The sequence below is a fragment of the Protopterus annectens genome, chromosome 1.part0, assembly GCF_019279795.1.
Source record: "Protopterus annectens isolate FY-2018-M chromosome 1.part0, PAN1.0, whole genome shotgun sequence".
Lineage (NCBI taxonomy): Eukaryota > Metazoa > Chordata > Ceratodontiformes > Protopteridae > Protopterus > Protopterus annectens.
In genome coordinates, this window is record NC_056725.1 from 42,944,940 (window position 1) to 42,966,574 (window position 21,635).

The window sequence follows — 21,635 nt, forward strand, 5'->3', positions numbered from 1 at the left end:
TGTGTCATACAGCAGCAACATCAAGACTTTCATCTTGTAGCTCTGAGGCCTTTTAAACCACACTGTTCATTTTACTTATCTCTCTCAGAAGACTAGTGGCTGTTTACGTAGAGCCACTGTTTTTTTTCTTTGCTGCTGCCAAGTTTTTAACCTGCTTCATTCGCCCTTGCTAATGTTTGGGTTCACTCCACTCCCCTACCCTACCCCAATTCCCACCCACCCCCTCTTACTCTACATTGATACTTCCATGGTACCACCCACATATTTCTCAAACCAATACTATTAGTTTCCTCCTGAAGAAAACAAATAGAATTGTTCCCAATAGTAACAACCACTCCTGTTTACCACCCAAGACTCCCTTTCAAACTGCTTAATCTGTGCCCCCTATAACTATCAAATTACATATCTACAACAAACCCAGTACCCTCCTAATGTTTTCTAATCCTAATTTACAAGACATATAAAATCCAATTTAAATAAGATGCTCCTAACTCAAATTATTTTACTATTCCTCCTCACTCTACTAGTCTTCCTTACCAGTTATCAAATCCACCTCCATAAAATACTCACAAATAATATCAACATCTACCCAGTCTGCCTTGCTCCATAACACTCTATCTATACAAACAAACCATATCTGATTTATCTATAAATATCTCAAAAGTAAGCATCCAAATTTACAATTAAATACCAAACCAATACCAAAATATAATGTGTTACAGTTCTGTAAAATGTCCCTCTGTTCATAAAACCATCATTACAACACAAAAAAACCAATGCACCTAATACATCTCAGCAAAAAACAGAACCAAACTCACCTTACTAAATGTGATCCTAAGAAGTATGTGCAATAAAATCCATGACATACATGCCTACCTTGCCACATCCACTCCTGATGTAGTCATAGTTACAGAAACCTGGTTAAAAAAAGAAATAAAAGATAATGAGATCACCCCCAGATGCAATATTCTCTGGCATGACTGAAAAACAAGCATGCAGGTGGTGTAGCAATCATCCATAAAAATTCCCTAACCATCACCTTACTTCCACAGGAAATAGCCACATTTAACAATGCTGAACTTCAAATAACACTCTTAAAAATCAATAATAAGAAAACTATATGTTTAGCAGCAATTTATATACCACAAGGAAATAGCATTTATACTGCTAAAAGCATCCTGTATTGGATAGCCCAGCAAATTAACCATGAAACTATAATACTTGGAAACTTAAGTATAGACTGGCAACTCAACTTCAGACAATTAATAACCACAACTATTATAATCAATAAAATTCAGGGAGATGCTCAATATTAGACTGGATTCTTACAAACAAACCAGACAAACTGACAAAAGAAGGCTGGGTTTACTTCAAAGTATCAAAAGATGACATAATTGAAGTCTATATTATTGAGCTGACATCACTGAATCCTCAAAACATCGAACATACAGAACTCCAAAAACTAACCCTGGGAAGAGAACCACTTGGCCACCAGGACAAAAAAAAAAAAAAAAAACATACAATGCAGCAAGTAAAACCCATCAAAGTGTGGGTAGCAGCCCCATACCCCCCAAATGAGGGGGTTGTGTCCCCCACACATCATCTAACTAAATATACCAACTCTGAGATTGCACTACATTGGGGAACGGTGAGGTTCACCATGGTAGCCAAATGGTTCTTTTCCTGGGGTTGATTTTCACTGTTTTTTGTGTTCAATGTTTTGAGGATTCAGTGATACTGTCTCAATAATATGGTCTTCAATAATGTTGTCTTTCAATACTTTAAAGTAGACCCAGTAGGCTGCCTGTCAGATGGCATAAGTGGCCACATACCAACATATGTTATTAGAACTCACCATAACCTAGATAAACATATTATCTGTAATCAAATATAAAATGCAACCAATTCAGATATTTTCAATGAAACACTAAAAAGCTATAACTGGAATGTATTTAGAACAATACCATTAGATAATGCTGTAGAACACTTTAATAGTGTATTCTTACAGACCAGTACATAAAAAAAGGCATAAAGCCTGGTAAAATTGGTATAAAATAAAGCAGTAACTACCAGGGAGTACATGCTCCTCCACCAAAACCAACGAGTAATACAAAGCACAAATAAGCACAGGAGCAAACCAAGGCTTATGAAAATGATCCACATAAGCAGAATGGCCAAGTCCAATTCATTAAATCCACAGGAACAGAGATTATTAAAATTCAAAAATCGATTTATTATAAGACAGAACTGGTAAGTGCTTTCACCCAACAGGGCTTCTTCAGACCAAAAACACTTCTTGTAAACACACACACACACACACACATATATATATATATATATATATATATATATATATATATATATATATATATGTATATATATATATATACACTTATTAATTAAGCAATTAGCTAAAACTATTACATCATATCCTGCATTCTTAAGTCCTATAAAAATATATAAAAAATATATTAAAATGCATTTTAAGCATTAAATACATAAGACATGATGCTAAAATATAAATATGTAACATAAAAATCTTTCGATATTTAACTTTCAATTTTTTTCTTTAAAACAGGTCTTAAGGGTAACTGATCATTCAGGCCAGGTTTTTTATCTGCTCTGAGCCTGATGATCCACTTCAACTCACATCTTTCAGTAAAATTCCTGACATCTCCCCCCCCATATACTGGGAGTATTAACTTGCATAACCAGCAATCTGAAACTGTGTTGTTCATTGGTCTCCAGTACATGTTTCGACAGGGCATTAATACTAGATTTAGTACGAATGTGATACATTTTATTTATTTTATTTATTTATCATTTGTTATCCGGGAAAGTCCGACTTGGAACGAAGCCAATTTTCAGCGGAGGCCTGGGGAGAAAGGCTCCAGATGCATGTCTTTGTAATGTGGGAGGAAACCGGAGCACCTGGAGGAAACCCACATGAACGTAGGGAGGACATGCAGACTCCCCACAGAAGGCACCCCAGCTGAGAATCGAACTGGAGAACCTCTTGCTGTGAGGCGACAATGCTACCGCTGCACCACTGCGCCGTCACCCTGCAACTGGCCAAATAGACAACATGTTCAGTTAAACAATCTGCCATAACCTTGAACTCAAAATATTGCTGGGTTATTGGGTGAGTGAAGATGGCACTACTATCCATATACATACAAAAATTGCATCTGTTGCATGGTAAAGTACAATGCTGTGAGACTTCATTCGTTATATTAACTAAGTTCCTTGGATAGCACGATAATCTTTGTAAATTAATTCTATTCCTATAAAAGGTACCATGGTTGATCTCCTACAATGTCCCTGATATTGGGATCCACTGTAAGGACCCCCCCCAATTCTTGGAAATAATATCTCTATTATTTATATCCTGTGCATAGTACAAGGAGACCTTTACATCTGTTTTCAGTATCTGCACATTCTCAGGACCACTGCTCCCCACACAATCAATTGTCCCTCTATCAGCAAAATAAGGGCAGGCACTACCTCCCCTTATAAGGTCTACTCCTTCAAAACCCTCCATTACTTCATTTATCTTGTATAAAAAATACAACTTAGAAGAAATTTCAGCAATTTAGACATCTTATAAACCTTGCAAAACTTCAGGTCAAACAAGATAAACAAATATACTATATCAAAGTACAATACAACCATAAAAACAACCCAAAACATTTTGGTCTTCACTAAAACTATTCTACCCTGGCAAGACCAGCACTCCCTCTCCAAAAATAGACAATATGACAGACTCTATCCACACACAGTTTAATTCCTGCTTTATACAATCGATATTATCTCTCTTAGACACTGAAAAATCTGTCCCCTCTCTCTACCCCTGTACAATCAAAACCACCCACAGCCCTTCAGTTTTAATCCAGTACCTACCTCGCTCATAAGGAAGCTGATTCTTAAAGTAAAAACTATTTCCACTGCTGCAGACCAACAACCATCAAACTACATAAAAATGACCACAGAAGTCATAGCCTCCCCTGTGTCCATACTAATAAATAGGCCCACAGCAGAAAAATACATCCCATCACTGTGGGGAAAAAACTCAACATCATACCACTGCACAAAGGCAGCACATCTACAGAATTTTATAACTACAAACCAATAGTGACTCTCTCCCTCCCCTCGCCAAAATATTAGAGAAATGCATGCATATGCAGCACATGCAATATCTAACCTCAAATAACCTGCTCTTAGAAACACAACATGGCTTTAAGCCCCAGCACAGCATCACTACTGCTCTGCTACATTTTACCAATATAGTAAACCAAAACAGAAACAATGGACTGTTTGTGTTCACTATGTTCTTGGACATGTCAAAGGCAGCTGATACTGCTTTACACTAGCAACTGTTTGATTCTCCTCAATAATATTTTCACAATACTCCTTGTTGTGGTTTCTTAGTTACCTATCTGGAAGGCAACAAGCTGTTTAATGGTAAGCCTGTTCATCCTTTCAACCATCTACCACAGGTGTCCCTCAGGGCTCTATCCTGGGTCCTCTCCTAATTAACATATTTATTAATGACCTCCACACCTCCACTCACCATGCTAGTTTATTTCAGTATGCAGACAACTCAACATTAGTATGTGCAGCCACAACAATAAATAAGCTCCAAAACATTACCCAAAATTCTTTCTTCTCTGTAGAAACCAGGCTCATAGAATCAAACCTCCTACTCAACCCCAAGAAAACTAAGTCAGTGCCTTTTACCTCAAAAAGTTTCCAAAATCAAAAGCAAATTTTTACCATAAAGTCAGCAAATAATACTGTCATTAAAACTGTAACTAGGCATTATAATAGATGACAGTCTCAGATATGACCAGCATATACTCCATACCATGAAATCTACTCAATAGAAACTAGGCTTCCTTTACAGGATCAATGGATTCCTTATAGATACTGCAAGAAAAACTTTAGCCACCACCTTCTTTTTGCTACCTCTCTTATACGCCGTTCCTATCCTAACAAACTTAAATGATACTCAAAGAAAGAAACCTGCCTCCTGATACAATAAATAGCTAAATGTGTCACCAGTCTCTCTCATAGGACCCACCATTCTCATAGCTTAAAACAATTAAATGGGCTTGAACTAAAAAACTACCTAGCATATTCACAACTCTAGTCCTCGCTCAAAGCACTCCTTTAAATGGAGAACATTTGTGCCATAACAGAGACCTGGTTCAAGGCAGCAGAAAGCACCCCTGCACTACCAGGCTATAACTCATTCCACAACTTTTGGCCCCAGAACTTGGACCAAAGCTTCAAAGGTGGTTGTGTTTCCATATTCATAAAGGATCCTCACACCTCCAGACTGGTAGCCCAACATAACGCATCTGAGATACTTCAGGTGCAACTAACATTGGGTAAGACAGTTATTCAGGTCATAGCCTGCTATAGGTCCCCCAACCATGTCCCAAGACTCACACTCCACATTCCTAAGCACACTGGAGAATATTTGGGTCCAACCTAACACTCTCATACTGGGCGACTTCAACTACCCCTCCATTAACTGGGAAAACTACTCATGTAGCAATACACTTGTCCAACATTTCCTGGAATTCATTAATTCCAATGCCCTGGACCAGCTCATTCTTACCCCCACTAGAGGTAGCAACATCCTTGACCTGGTCATTACTAACATAGGCAACCGTTGCTCTACACCAATAGTCAACTCCTCCTTGGTTAGATCCGGCCACAAACTAATCATCTTGGAAATCCACATCTCCCCCCACAAAGGTAACCACTATGAAAAACTTCTCCAAAGCTAACTTTAGGCTCCTAGAAACACAGGTGGCTAACTTCATGGCACCCATGCAAATGGAGAATAGTTGCATGACCGCCGAATCATACACCAATACACTGTACGAATATGTACACAAATGCATGGATCTTGCCATACCAAATAGAACCAAGATGCTTTCCTCCAAAAAAGGAAGCCAGTCTGGTGGTCCCCTGCCATAAACAAACTCAACAGAAGGAGGAAACTAATGCAGAACAAGGTGAAGTCCCAAGACTGGGAAAACTCCCTTATCAGCCCCAACAAAAAGTTGAGATCCCTCATCAAAATCCTTGAAAGCTAGCTATGAAAACAGAAATGCAGCAGATAGTAAAGGAAACACAAGGCCTTCTATAGTTATGTAAAGAATTTCCATGGCAATACCCAGATTTGCTCTGAGCTACTGCACAATGGTACCTCCTATACTGAGCCAACAGACATTGCCAATGTATTGGTCGACAGATTCAGTGCCATCTTTACCCCTCCCCCCAAAGGACCAGTCAATACCAATTCATTACCAGGCACCCAGTATTAATGTTGCATAGGTTAAAACAGCACTTTCCAAAGCCAAGAATACAGCTTCTATGGGACCTGACAATATCTCTGGCTGTGTTCTACATGAACTACAGAGTGAACTGGCACCTCACTTGTGTGCCCTGTTCATTCTCAGGCTTTGTCCCAACTGAATAGCACACTGCTACAGTCATCCCTCTCCACAAAAGAGGAGTGACTACAGACCCTTGGAACTATTGCCCCATTAGCCTGACGAGTCTGATATACAAAGCTATGGAGCACATCATCATGGACCTAATAAACAAGGATATATATCGAATCACCAAACTCTGGATCCCACACAGTTTGGTTTTGTGAAGGGTAGATCATGCCTGTTCAACTTGGTCAACTTCTTTGAGTCAGTCACTAGAGCTGTGGATGAAGGCAAGGTGGTTCATACAGCCTACATTGATCTGGCCAAGGCCTTTGATACCATTTCCCAATGAGGAATCATAGAAAAACTTACTAACCTAGGCATCAACCCATATATCACTAGGTGGGTTGCAAACTGGCTCACAGGTAGAACCCACAGTTTGAAAGTAGCTGACTCCAAGTCAGACTGACGACCAGTCATGAGTGGAGACCCACAGGGTCCGGTCCTGGGTCCTCTTCTTTTTGGTATCTACTTTTCAGAAGTCCAGGCCAACGTGAAGGGACTCTGGCTGACAAAGTTCACAGACAATTGCAAGTTGGGAGCGATTATTAACTCCCCAAGTGATGTTGACATTCAACAGAAAGGCCTCACTGAGATCAACGACTGGTGTCAGAACCATGGCCTTAAGCTCAATGCCAAAAAATGTGTCGTCATCCTCTTTGGGAAAAACTCGATTCCCATGAATTACCACAGCAATGGTAGTCCACTGAACACAGAAGGCATTATTAGAGATCTGGGAACACAGGTTGACAGCAAACTCTCTTTTGACCACCACATTGCCACTGTGGTCAGGAAGTCCTTCTATGTGGCACATCTCATTACTAAGGATTTTGCATCCAGGAAGAAAGTGGTCATTGTCTCCCTCTACTCTTCCCTCATTAAGCCATTCATTGAGTACAACACATGACATGTACCTCACTAAACACCTGCAATAACTGGAGAGGCCACAAAAGTACCTCACAAAGAGGATCCTAGGCCTTAAACATGTGTCCCATATGGACAGACTCAAAAAACTTTAACTATTCTCTGTCTCATATTGCCTACTTAGAGGCAATCTCTGCTTGACTTACAAAGCCATGTCTGACCCAGCTCTGTTAGAAATGTTACATCTAAAGAAATCCCAATCCCTCTGCACCACATGCTTCACAGACCTCAACCTCATTACCACAATCAACAGAACGTGCTGGAGGGACAGGTTCATAACCCAGAGACTGCCCATGCTATGGAATAGACTTCCCATACATGTCAAGCAGAGCACCTCACTGGCCCTCTGCAAGAGAAATCTTGATGAGTGGAATAGAAATAGAAAATTCAACCCAGGGATTACTCCAGTGGCTTTACTTGACAGATGCACTGGGAACTAAGGTGCACAATGCCAGGGTACTCCTATGGGCTAGGTTTGTAAAGACTCCAGGGCCATTAGCCTAGTACACACCTATGAACCTATGAACTAACTACAACACACAAACACATGCATCATCGAGAAAAAACACCCTGCACTACATAAGTATTACTGACCTACTGTCCAGCAAGGAACCTCCGCTCTAGTAGCCAATTTTTATTACATACAAATAAGTCAAATAATGTTGAAGAGACTTGCTTTACACCTAATACATTACTAAACTCTGGAATAGTATTTCCACACAAATACAACTCTCCAACAAACTCAATAGTTTTAAACCACTGCTTAAACAACATTTTAACCAATCCAGGTCCTGCACATGTTCGTCTCAAGTCTGAGACTTTGTGTTCACTGTACAATACTCTCCACGTGCTCTCCTTAAACAGAATATACTCAACTTCTCATGGAACTGACAAAACAGATTTTATACATAACTGCTGCCTGTACAATCCACTAGGTTGCATGTGGGCTTTCTGTTTAGCAACATCCACCTCTGTAATCCTAGAATGTATAACTGTAAGTACTGTTTGTGTATAAATGTAAACAGAAATGTGACTACTCTGTGTTTAACTGGAACTTAGTGTAATGCAATGTTAGGAAATGGAGCTCTTCTCCCCAGGCCTCCTCTGAAAATGGGTGCTACCCAGCTGGACTTGACCAGTAAAGCTCTTCTCCCCAGGCCTCCTCTGAAAATGGGCGCTACCCAGCTGGACTTGACCAGTAAAAAAAAAAAAAAAAGACAAACAAATAAATAAATAAAATAATTTGTATGTATTTCTGCTTAATAACATCATGGTTGCAGACAGTGGTACGCAGGAACTCTGAAAAGTTATGCCTAGCAGAGGCCTGTAATATTCCTAACATGCCCCCTACAGATTGCAGTAATATTCCAGTAGCTAGGATGGTCAGTGCTAGACATATGTCAGTGGCCACAGGAATCAAGTGGACCATGCATACCACTCAATCTTGCTTTTGGGTAACACAGTAAGTGTCATAGTTTATCCTATCAATTATCTGTTGAGCCATCAGATGTCGATATGTGAATGTCTACCTGCCCCAACTTCATTGGTAGGTGCAGCATATAATGTGCACATTTCCTCTGAAACTATCACACTGCCAGCATTGTCTCCAACAGTGGCTACCAACATATGCCATTGAGATAATTTTGTTGCTATGCCTAATATGGCTTCTATTATGTACTCCATAAATTGTGTGGTTCAAGCTGGATAGATGTGGGTGCTCTGATTTATAATTTTCTAAACTGTTGTATCTCAGATTCCTAAATTTGCATATTCCTTGTTGCTCATTTATATACCAGTATATACTAAAAACTCATTATACTGAAAGCTTAGAATGCTGCATATCAAAATACTAACTTCTAAACCATAGACATGCACACTTACACCAATGGCCAACTCTTTCCAGAACTTAAAACTACATACGCACCCTGTTAATAGAACCTGGACAATATAAAACTAAAATAGGTGTGGGGCTATGCCCTCACACCCCCCTAACTATATATACTAACTCCTGGATCGCACTAAAGTGGGGAAAAGGGCATATACCTTTTACTTACCTTACAGCAGTCTACACGCTGCCACTACTACTGGGAGTGCACAAAACATCTGCCATATTACTTTAGATACTTCTCATAAAAATGTAAATAGACATACCCACATTTAGAAACACTACTTTCTACATGACTATTGGTATTCTGACAATCAGCACTATAAGTTACAGTAATTCTTTTTATCACAAGCAAGTCACAAGGAAAGGGAAACCCATGTCACATCTATGGCTTACAATTCGGTATAATGAGATTCAGTCAAATGAGTTTTCAGTGTTTTGAAAATTCAGTGTTATGGGTCTTGGTCAAATGAAATTCAGTCAAATGAGATATCAGTCATGTGAAGCAGACTCACACATGCACACATACACGTATACAGATAAATATACATAAGCATACAAGTGTGTGTGTGTGTGTGTGTGTGTGTGTGTGTGTGTGTGTGTGTGTGTGTGTGTGTGTGTGTGTGTGTGTTTATATAATGTATTTATTCTTTGTTTGTTGACTGAGATTGTCTGATCAAGGAAAAATCCAATTTTTAGTGGATGCCAAAGGAGAAAATCTTCAAAGTTACTACATCACAGTTTATTATAAGACAAATAATAGCAAAAAAGAAATGGAATAATCATAAGTAATCAACATAATATATATATTGTAGTGCCAGGGTATTGAAACTGATTTAAATCTTATTTTAGAGTGTTGACATGCTTGTAAAGCAAATTTAAGCTCTTTGAGCTCTGCAGTATGTAGACTTCTTGTAGCATAAATCTGTGTGTAACCTTATGACCTTTTTGTGGAAAGGTTAAAGAACAAACAAAAAAAAACAGATGAAAGGAAAATAAATGTGTAATATGTAGCTTCTTTCTTTTCCTCTGTCAGGAAAGGCAAGGGTCATAAAATGCTAATAAAGTGGTCAAAAATGCAACTGCCAGAACTGGGAAAGGATGGTCACTGAAATGCAGATTCATTAGTCTGGGAAAGTGATAGAACTTGTTTTCTTTAAAAAGAAGTGATATAATCTGAATTAGCTCCCTCCCAGTTTTCTATGGGAACAAAAATGATTAACAGTTAAAGTGTATATATTCATTGCTGAAAGCAAAGTCGACCTAGTCCTGCTTGGGAGATCATGGTCGCCATATCTATGAAGGCTTGCTGTTTGAATTCTTCCCTGTATAATTTTACTAATTTAGAACAATTAGGTCAAGTATTTATATTGTAAGAACAGCTGGGGTGTTTACCTAGCTTAGTTAGATGTTTATCTTTAAACAATCTGTCTGCACAACTGATGCTTATTTTTATATTCTTTGAGCATTGCCTTCACCTCTGTGTATTTAATGTGTATCAACACTATTTTGACTTCATTACTTCAATAAAGTTTTATTTTTCATCATCCTCAATCATCAACCCCCCATTTCCATTTTCTCCACAGAGTTGGGGTGTTGTGTTAAGGGTCGCCAACTCTGACTTCAGTTCCTCTCTCCTACCTTCTTCAACACTCATGTCTGACTGTCACAGGGCTTCTATCACACAAAGCATCCATCTCTTCACTGGTTGCCTTCATTTCCTCTTGCATCTTCCTTTCTGTCTCAAATCTTCTTCAGCAAACTGACTTCTGCTTTTCTGTACATGTGCCTGAATGACAGTAATCTGTTCTCTTTGACCTTTTCTGCAATTAGACCCAATTTGCCTTTCTGCTCATATGTCCTCATTCCTTTGTCTGCCAACAGTGTGCATCCTACCACCTACCTCAGGCACTTCATCTCAGTCACCTCTAGATTCCTCAACAGCTGTGCCTTTACTGCCCAGGTTTCTGTACTATACAGTACTGGTCACACCACTGTTTTGCACACCTTACTTTTCAGCTTATTTGGCATTATTCTGTCATATACTGCACCTGACACTCTGTGCTTGTTAGCTGCAGCCCCTCTGATTCCATCTTTGACCTCTTCATTCAGAATTCCCATCTCCTCAGTCACCCCTTCCAGATAACTGTAATCTGCTAACCTATTTTTCCTTCTGTCTCAGTTCCATTTCCCATTTTGCTGCCATTACCACTGTCTTATCTGTGCTTAGTTTTACACCCTGTGCCTTCAGTTTTGCATTCCATTCCCCTATCCTTTGCTGCTGTTCTTGCTCAGAGTCTGCCTGTAATGCCACATCATCTACATACAGCAACTTTGTTGATCTGTCCACTCCAACCCATTTGCTAATGTAGTCTATCACAAGTATGAACAGCAACAGGCTCAGAGCTGAACCCTGGTGTACATCCACTCCCACTGGGAACTCCTCTGTGTTCGTACTTGAGCCATTGGGTCCTTATACATAGCCTGCACTAATTCTACCAATGTTTCTGGGACTTCACACCACTGCAGTACTGCCCAGATCAGCTTCCTTGGGACCTTGTCATATGCTTTCTCTAAGTCTAGGAATAGCCAGTTGGACTCTCTCCTCATCTCTAGCTTCTTCTCAAGTATCGGTTTCAATGCAAACATCGGGTTAATTGTGCTCCATCCTGATATGAATCCGAACTGCTCATCTCCCATCTTACATTCTATTGCTCTGTGTATCCATTTATCAATCATCCTCTAAAGAAATGTTATGCAATCTCATAGGAGTTTGATGCCTCTGTACTGCCCACAGTTGTGAATGCCCCCTTTGTCCTTGCACAGTGGCACAAGTATGCTTATTCTCCAGTCATCTGGGATATGCCTTTCTCTCCACGCTGCTATTAGTACCCTCAGGAGCCATTTCTCCCCTATCTCACCCAGCATCTTTATCATATCTGCTGCGACCTCATCTGGCCCTGCTGCTTTCCCTGAATTCATTTTTCTTAGTGTTGTTCTTACTTCTTCTAGGCTGGGGTCCTCTTCTTCTCTTATTGGAGGCTGTTTCTGGGACAGTACAGCTTCAGTGGGGTTTTATTCATTCAGAAGCTGCTGGAAATACTCCTTCCATCTGGTTTGATGTCCTGTGGACTGGTGAGCAGGTTGTTGCTGGCATCCTTTATGAAGGGTGCCTGACTATCTTCTTTATCTTTCTGTCTTTGCTTTGCAACCTGATATAGTTTCTTTGTGCCACTTACTGAGTCACTTTCCAGATGTTGCTAGAGTGCCTATGATGCCCTATTCTTTGCTATTGCAACTTCTTTCTTAGCTTTTTGTTAGCCAACCAGTAGTCCTTCCTAGCCTGGTCAGTCTTTTCTATCTCCCACCTCTTCCTGCACTCCTCCTTTCTTTTGATAACTTCCTGGACTTCTGCATTCCACCACCAGCTTTCCTTATGTACATTACTTCCAGACCTGACTCAGCCACATATATTTTCTGTAGTCCTAACACATGCTGTTTTTAGGTGCTGCCATTCTTGTTCAACTCCACCTATTTTCTCCTCTTCTTGGGGTGCTAGAGCCCAGAGTAAATCCTTGAACTGTTGTACTTTCTCTCCAATCAGCTTCCAGGTCTTTGGCCTGGTCTCTGTTGACGTTAGAGCCTTGTCTGACCACTGCTTATGGCAACTAGCGTTTTATGCTGTGGGGTGAATTTTTCACTGGGGATGACTTTGCAATCATAGATTCTACCCCATTGACTTTTCTTTACTAGGAGGGAGTCTACCTGAGTTGCATGTTGGCTACTCTTGTATGTGATCTTGTGACTGTCTGTCATTCTGAACCATGTGTTGGCTACTACCAAGCCATTTGCCAGACAGAAGTCTAGAATGGCTTCTCCTTCTTTATTCATGTTGCCCCACCCTTGTGGACCCAGGCAGTCCTCATATCCTGTTCTGTCTGTCCCGATATGTGAATTCAAGTCACCCATTATCAACACCAATTCATGATCTCCTACTTTATCTAGTAAATAGTAGTAGGTCCTGCAACTGCTGTCTGAATGCACTCTTTTCTTCACTATCACAACCCTGCTGTGGGGCATAGGCTGAGATTATGAATACTGCCCCATCATTACACTGGAGTCTGATTGCCATCAGTCTGTCATTAATTCTGATGATATCCCTCACTGCCTTATGAAGCCTCTCTTTCACCATAATTCCTACACCATTTCTAGCCTGTCCCCTCCTGAGTAGACCCTGGATCCCAAGCCATGTGGCTTTGCTGCACTGCCCTTCCATCTCATCTCTTGGATACATAGGATGTCCAGCCTCCTCTGTATCATCATGTCATCCACTTCCAAGCTGTGTCCTATCAGTGAACCTACATTAAGTGTAGCAATTCTCAGTTTACGTTTGGCAAGCTGGTTGGATTTATATTCAGCTTTCGCTCAACAGAACTATCCCAGGCAACCCAGGCTGGGCAACTAGACACTGGCTGGCCAGTAGCTTACTGACCCAGGGCTGCTGGGCTTTATGGTAGGCACACACTGGCCTATAGGGGCACGTATACCCCCCCTCCACCATTAGCAAGGGTCCCTGGTGTAGGTCAGGGTAGGCCAGGTCCTCAACCCATTTTGGTGACATTAGTCAACAAGACCAAATTACCTACAGTCATATTTTACACCATTGTGTGGCTAGCCCTGCTATGGCATGCAGTTTGTGATACATGTTTTCCTATCTTGAGGATACTGCGCACCACAGTGGATGTCCAAAGTGATTGGTCTGTAGAACTCTTCCCCCTATAGGGCACACAGTGGCAGCTGGTGACTTCAAATCAAAGGAGGGCTGCAAGAGACAGCTGAATGAGGGGGGCAATGGGAAGGGGTGTGGCCAACCAGAAAGGGGCAGAGTTATACTCAAAACCACAAAAACTGGGACTTTAATTAAATATGCTGCCCTGGTTGCCAAACTATCATTATCAGAGTCCAATCAAGACAAAATGAAGTGGAGAAGAAAAAAAATATTTCAATGCATCGGCTACATGATAGCTTACCTAATATCTAGATGAAAACAAAAAGGTTGTGAGGCATGAAAAAATAAATTACTTTTTAAATACATTACTGGAATACCAGTCAAAATCAAGTATCAAAAAGCAGCACTCAACTCAAACCACCTCTTCTTCCACTACAGATCTAAATATAATTTATATTCAGCTTTATAAAAGTACCAAGTAACATGCTGAAAGTAGCAATCTCTGTGATACCCCCACTTGTAAAAAAGTTTCTTATCCAAAAAAGACATGCTGCCTAACAAAAACTATCTACTTGTTTCTAGGGGAAAACATGATCAAAGTAAAAAAATGAACAGCAAACAAGAAACAAGCTCAAGATAAATTTCTTAAAGGATTACTGCACAGGTTATGGACAACACATAATAGATTGGCATTCTGTTTAGTTTATGGGTAAAGCCTGCAAAGATGATTGCAAGTCTCCAACAAATGTAATGATCTTCTGAAAATACTGGAATCCTGTCCTTTATTACAAATAGTATCATATGCATTTAGTTATGCAAATATTCTCTGCATGGCAACAACAAAAAGGCTTTCAATGTAAGTCATTCTTTAACAGCATGCTTATTAAAGCATACTTGCATCTTACAATCTCAGACAAGCTTACCTGATGGTCATTAAAGCATTGCTACTTAAACAGAGAGCAACAGGCACTGCAACAACATGCATTTTCTGAATAATAAGAAGCATAAATCAACAGTATAAAATATGACAGAAAACCAGAACATTCTGCAAAAATAAGGACAGATGAAAAGCCACTGTAGTACTTGTGTCTACCTTGGATGGGGGGATACTCTGCACACTTGCACTGCATAACTGCTCCTTGCCTTGCTTGGACACATCCAGAGTCACTACATGGGGGAGTGGAATGCAACAAGTATGTCACAATTTGAAATGTCTCTGGCTGATGGTGATGGCCCTGGCACATTTGTCATACCTCTGAATCTCAGAGCAAGAAATCTATAACTCTGATCATTACAATTGTAAACCCTCCACATTTTCTTCCAAAATTATAATTTTGTGGAGAGATTATTAGGGGGAGAGCAACATTTTGAGCCAATGTCTGGGACAGTTGAAAGGTTTGGATATACCTAATGCTATAAAGCAATTTATTTGCACATACCTCTCAACCTCTCAATGCAGGAAATCTGGACAAGGCCAAATATATTGGGGTAACATACAGACAGTACTAAAAATTGCTCTTGTATAAACTTAGACAGTTGATAGAATAGCAGGTCTTGCTTTAGCATGCATTTTTCTGAAGGGTATGAAGTCTGAAACTCAATGTGGCATTATTTAGTGACTTCATTCCTAAATGATTTGCCAGAAAATCACAACCTTTATGAGGAACAAACCAAAAATAAGAAGCAAAAATCTATTCATTCTGTGAAAATCTGGACAGTGAAGAGGTACAGTTCAGAAGGGGCTGTCTGAATTTGCCACCATTCCACCCTCACTAAATCATGGTCAAATGGGGCCTCCCCCAGCAGCCATTCCAATGTCCCATTACTTGGCTATTTCACCCCATTTACCATTAACACTGTAATGTGCATACTGCTTTACTTCTACGATGAGTTGGATTTCATTTAAAAGTTTTATTTTACATTTTACACCACAAACACTAATAGACATGTGTTAAACAAATCAATGCAGTGTCACAATGAAAACAGACTTTGCATTAAAACTTCTCTTGAAACTCACATTCATTGAAACGGCATTGAAACCCACATTTAAAAAAAATGCATCTGGCCAGTAGCAGATAAAGATTAACTCTGGGCTGTTTTCAAATCATAGGCCCCTTGCACATGAATCATACATGTGTTCTTTGATACACCTTCCTGACTGTATTAAATTATATTCCTTGTATAATACAGTACAGTTGTTAGAGGGCATTTTAAATTCATTGTTTTGAACATGCACCAATAATTTTCATCATAAAAGTCTACTCAAACTTCTACAATCCACCAGTATCAGTAAATATGTGCAATCTCTGCAGAAGTAAAAATCATCTAAATAATTCCAAATTAAAGAGATCTGTAACTGATGAAGACTCTGCTGCTAGCAAACAACTTTATATTTCATTGTTTCATCTACAAATAAAGTTCCTGTTGCCCTTGAGGAGTAAATTGCCCATGTTACATTAATAAATGATAAGCTAGTAATATTGCAATAGGGAATGGATGGCAAACTGATAACAGGTTCATAATTACTAGGTGTCTCCGCCAAAGAGGACATTCTCAGGACTGCAGCATCCACCCCCTTTAAAAGTACAGTATCAGCAATGCATCTACATACCATGGGAGTAGAACCCAGAGCCTTCTGCATCAAAAGCAAGTACACTACCTGTTGTGCTATTAAAAATGCAAGCAGACTTGGCATAAGCAGCACTGAACTTCTCTTCCCCTGAAGGTCTTAGCTCCTTGTAAAAGCCACTCGACACTCAACTGTATCTCTCAACTTTGCAGCACATGAGTACAAGAAATCTGGAAAAAGCCAAATTGTATTAGGGGGGGAATAGCCCAAAAAACAGGGACACATTTTAAACATTGCTTGTATAATCTCGGAAAGTTGCCAGAATAAAATGCTGTGCTACTGCCATGCATTTCACTGCCAAGTCTTGAACCCAGAATCTTATGCACTACAGTCAGAGCAACATATCCCTATGCAAAATCAGCTGTTTCTTGAACAACAGGAAGACTGAAACTGAAATGGCTATCATTTAGCGAATATAGTTCTCACTATAGCTTTCAACCTCTTAGCACAAAACACCTGGACAAAGCCAATAATGGGGGAATACAGCCCCCAAACATATTCAGTGAATTCAGTTCTCACCATAGCTCTCAACCTCTTAGCACAAAAAACCTGGACAAAGCCAATAATGGGGGAATACAACCCCAAAAAATAGGGACAGATTTCAAATATTAATCTTATGAACTTAGAAAATTGTTGGAATAAAATGTTTTGTGTTACCATGTACTTTCTGAAGAATATGAAGTCTGAAATTCAAATGTCTGCCATTATTTAGTGAATTCAAAATCCAGAAAACCACAGATTATATGAGAAACAGAACAAAAATATGAGGCAAAAATCTAACCACTTTTCACAAGTGGTGGTTGATAGGGAATTCAGGCTCTTGCTACTTGCACCCAAGGTTCAGGGTTTGAGCCTGAGTTACTCTCTAGCCACCAGTTATAGTTAACTGGGGCATTACACACACACACACACACACACACACACACACACACACACACACACACACACACACACACACACACCAGAGTCCATCATTCAAAGCAGCAAAAGTCATGTTCCTAACTGCAAAACAGTACCTGCATAAAAGCAAAATTCTGTTCTCCATGCAAAAGCTGTGATCATCCCGGGAAATGCAAAAGTCCCATTCCTAACTGCAAAAGCCAGAAAGAATCCATTGCAGCAGCTCCTGTTTCCAATCGCTCACATGCATGTACTGAATTCAGACTCCAGTTCTGTTCTGAGCATGCATAAACTGCAGGCCTTGCAGCCTGATCCCCCTTCCAATCTATGCAGTTGTAACCACATAGACTTTTGGGGCATCTGTAGACTGCTGCCTTCTTTCCTAATCCGGACTGGTTAAACAGCAGTCCAAATTTGAGTTCCGAGTACGTATGGGCAGAGTTCCGGGACTCATTATTTTTTTTTATTTGTGGTTGTTCCTGTTTTTGTACAGCTAGGGGGGGCTACAGTCCAATAGTATGAGCCGCCAATGAGGATACCATGCAGAGTCTGTGCTGCTGCCCACAGCTCCATTCATAGGTGAGTTAGAGATGGAAACACTCAGCATGTTTTTCAGGCATGGGGAAAAACCCAATGGAGACACAGGGAGAAAATGCAAACTTTAAACAGGCAATGGTCAGAGGTCAGGATCATACCTTGTACCTTATGCATGGGAGACAATGACCTTAACCATTATGCCAATAGGTCTTTTAATTTCAAGAAGTCATTTCAAGCAAAATTATGGAATGTTTTTGGAAAGCTCATGCAATGTACAATGGGTCAATGAGGCAGGGTAAACTAGACTACAGCTACAGTACGGATGGAAATGGAGCAAGGAACACTGTTTCTACAAGTATAATTTAATATGTGCTCATTTATGTATGCTTTTAGGTATGGAATCCTGGGCAGAACAGTGGCACAGCAAATAGCTTTGTCACCTCACAGCAAGAGGTTCCTCTGGTTTGAGTCTTAGGTGGACTTAGTATAGTGAAATGCAACCTCAGAGCTGATAAATTTAAGTAGCAGGGGGTGTGTGGGGGTGCAGCCTCTCACATTTTGGGTACATGGGGCCTTGCCCCACTGCTTATAGTTGAAGGGGTAATAGCTTCAGTATGTGTGTATATATATATATATATATATATATATATATATATATATATATATATATATATATATATAAAATTCTGACATTTGCCTTCCATTAAGAAACACTATTCTGCCAGCATTTCACTTTGTTTTGTTAATCTTAATTTAAATTTAAAAAGAATCTCATGCTGTGACTGCTTCATAATAGCCACAAGCATATTTTAGTGACCCATGAGAAATGCATCCTTTATAATTCATATTAGGTAGCTTATTCCTAACTACAAAACTGTGCAGAACTTACAAAGGAAAGAATTAAGAAAGCAGGTAAACAAAATGCATCTGGGAAAAAGTATCATTCAGACAATTAGAAGACAAGAACAATGAGAACTGTTTTTGATAATATCTAGATTCTACTTGGTCTTCACTCAATATATTGACAAAGTTATCAATTTATTATTAGCTGCCATAAAATATCCCTCTTTCCCCTCCCAGTAGCCCATGCAGCAACTGCATGAAACATTGCCCCCCCAAACCTAAATATTGACTACATTAATGTTAACCTTTCATTCTACATCAAATAGCTGCAAAGCTGGAAGTCATCTGACACAAGTATGTAGATTACTACTGTTTCCAGAAGTATGCACTCCCAACTACAATGTACTTAAAGGCATTAACTGCCTTTAACTTACCACTTCAAAGCAAGGCTACACTCATTAGACAAGGCTAAGCTATATCTTTACTAAGACTGAAATGTAAATTAATATGCAGAAAATACAAGCTATGTGGAACGATTTATCATTTGAGGTAAGCAAACAGCAGCCACTGAAAATCCTAAAAGCTAAATTGAGGGGACATCTACTTAATGAATTAAAACGTTAAGTTTTTCATGGATTCATATAGTGAGTCTAATTGATTAAATTTTATGTATAGTTCCTGATGAATAATTTACTGATTTACCGAATGTATGACTTGTAAGGCAGTCTAACAATGCAGCTGCTTTTTCCACAGGTAACTGAATGTACGTGTAATTTTTACTGTTTATTACAATATGTAATAACATTATACTTGTATTAGTAAAACTTTTTCACCCTAGTATATAGACACATTTGCACTGTAACCTGTAACTTGTAATCTTTGTATTACATACCTGCCAAACCACATATCTCATTTCTGTTGTTCCTGTGATCCTAGGTCATGACTGGAAATGGTCAGTTATCAGTAGACCAACCCACCAACAAATAAACAAACAAACATGCATTCTGGCTTTCTTTTTTCACTCCAAGAACTGTGATGTTAATTTTTAGATACAATTGTGTTTTGACTGCAACCCAACAAAAAATGAAATACATATAGACAGAGTGTTCATTACTCACTTGTGCTTCTCCAAGTCCAAGCTCGATTTTTTCTAATAAACTTAGAATCAGGCTGGTTTTTTCTTCTGCTACTCCAATGGTTTCTTCTCTCTCTTTCTTTTTCCCATGTTCCTCTTCTAATGCTTTTTCTCTTTGCATGCAGAGAGTCTCTTCCAGAGTTTGTAGTATGGATTTGTTCTCAGTTTTCAAGGCCTCTAGCCCCTGGATGACTTGCTTTGTGTTCAGAATAATATCATCAGCATCCATCTTGTCTTCTTGATCTCTGCTCAGCCCAACCATGCTGGACATGGTCTTGGACTATCTAGGTACAGAAGAGGAGAGTTATTTATTGAAAATGTGTTTGCCAAAGTGAATCAATGATCACAAGTGACCAGTTTTAGTTTCAGCCTGGAAATGCAAAGAAAGTCAGCATTACATTTAGTGAGAGAAGGGCAAGAGTGAGGGAAAAAGTAAATGCCCCAAGGATCGGAATTCCTGAACTGCATTCACAGAAAACATGTTGCTGCTAAACACTTTTTAAAGTATTTTGATGGGGGCAAGCCTCCCTCCCAAAACTTACATATACCAACTTCAAGGTCACATCTACTCAAAAAATGGGAACTCACTAACAGTGATTTCCTATGGAGGAAATCTGATTTTTATCGAGTTGAAGCTTCATCCACTAGTAGAATAACTAGTGAACATACACGTGTAAACTACTTTATCAGCTAACAAAATGTGAAAAATATATACAGTTTAAATATTATTTACAAAGCATCAAGCAAATTTCATGTGGAAAGTGAGGTATCTGTGTAATTATTAAGTTGTAGTGTCAAAGTTGGAATGATATAGTAGTGGAATGAGGGATGTTTATGAGTAACTGGAAGCATACCTGCTAAGAGGACAATATGGAACACAGACCAAAGCAATGTGTGGCAAACAGTCAAATTGTGAACACACTATTTTCGAACTGCACAAAAAACGTACCTTGAATGTGGCCATGGTCTTTCGACTAAAATATACATGCAGATGCGTGCACACACACACACACACACACGCACACATGCAAACACACATTCACCTTGTCATACCTCTCAACTGCCCAGGATTTTGCAGAATGCCCAAATTTTTGGCCTCATATTTTTGGTCTGTTCCTCATAAAATATGCAGTTTTCTGGCAAATCACAGAGGAATGAAATAAAGAAATGAAAGAATTTTGAGTTTCAGACATCATATCCTTCAGAACATGTATGGTAACACAAAGCCAGCCTGTTATTCTAGCAACTTTCTATGTTAATAAGAGCAATATTTAAAAATCAGTTCCTTTTTTGGGCCTTTGTCCCCCCATTAATTAAGGCTATGTCCAGTTTTCTTCTGCTAAGAGGTTGAGAGCTATGAACAGAGACAATTGTTTCCCTCCTGTTATGAACGCGGGCAGTTTTGTCTTAGACATGTATTTTGTCTGCCTAGACTTCATATTTTTTTGGTATCTGTTAAGAAAACAGGTTATATCACTTTGCAGATTGCTTATTTCACTAAAAGAGTAGCTCTAAACACAAACATTGAGCAATTTACAGAAGTA

General features: G+C 39.4%; 1 protein-coding gene across 4 annotated transcripts in view; it reads right to left on the minus strand.

The window, feature by feature from the left end:
- The window catches only part of LOC122810216 (kinesin light chain 1-like), a 2,247,025-nt gene that overhangs the window by 1,396,016 nt on the left and 829,374 nt on the right, over positions 1–21,635 (minus strand). For all 4 annotated transcript variants that reach the window (XM_044081914.1, XM_044081987.1, XM_044081756.1 and 1 more), the window contains one exon: positions 20,075–20,375. In XM_044081914.1, the coding sequence (XP_043937849.1) occupies positions 20,075–20,362 (288 nt within the window). In that variant the 5' untranslated portion in view covers positions 20,363–20,375. The remainder of the gene's footprint in view (positions 1–20,074; positions 20,376–21,635) is intronic.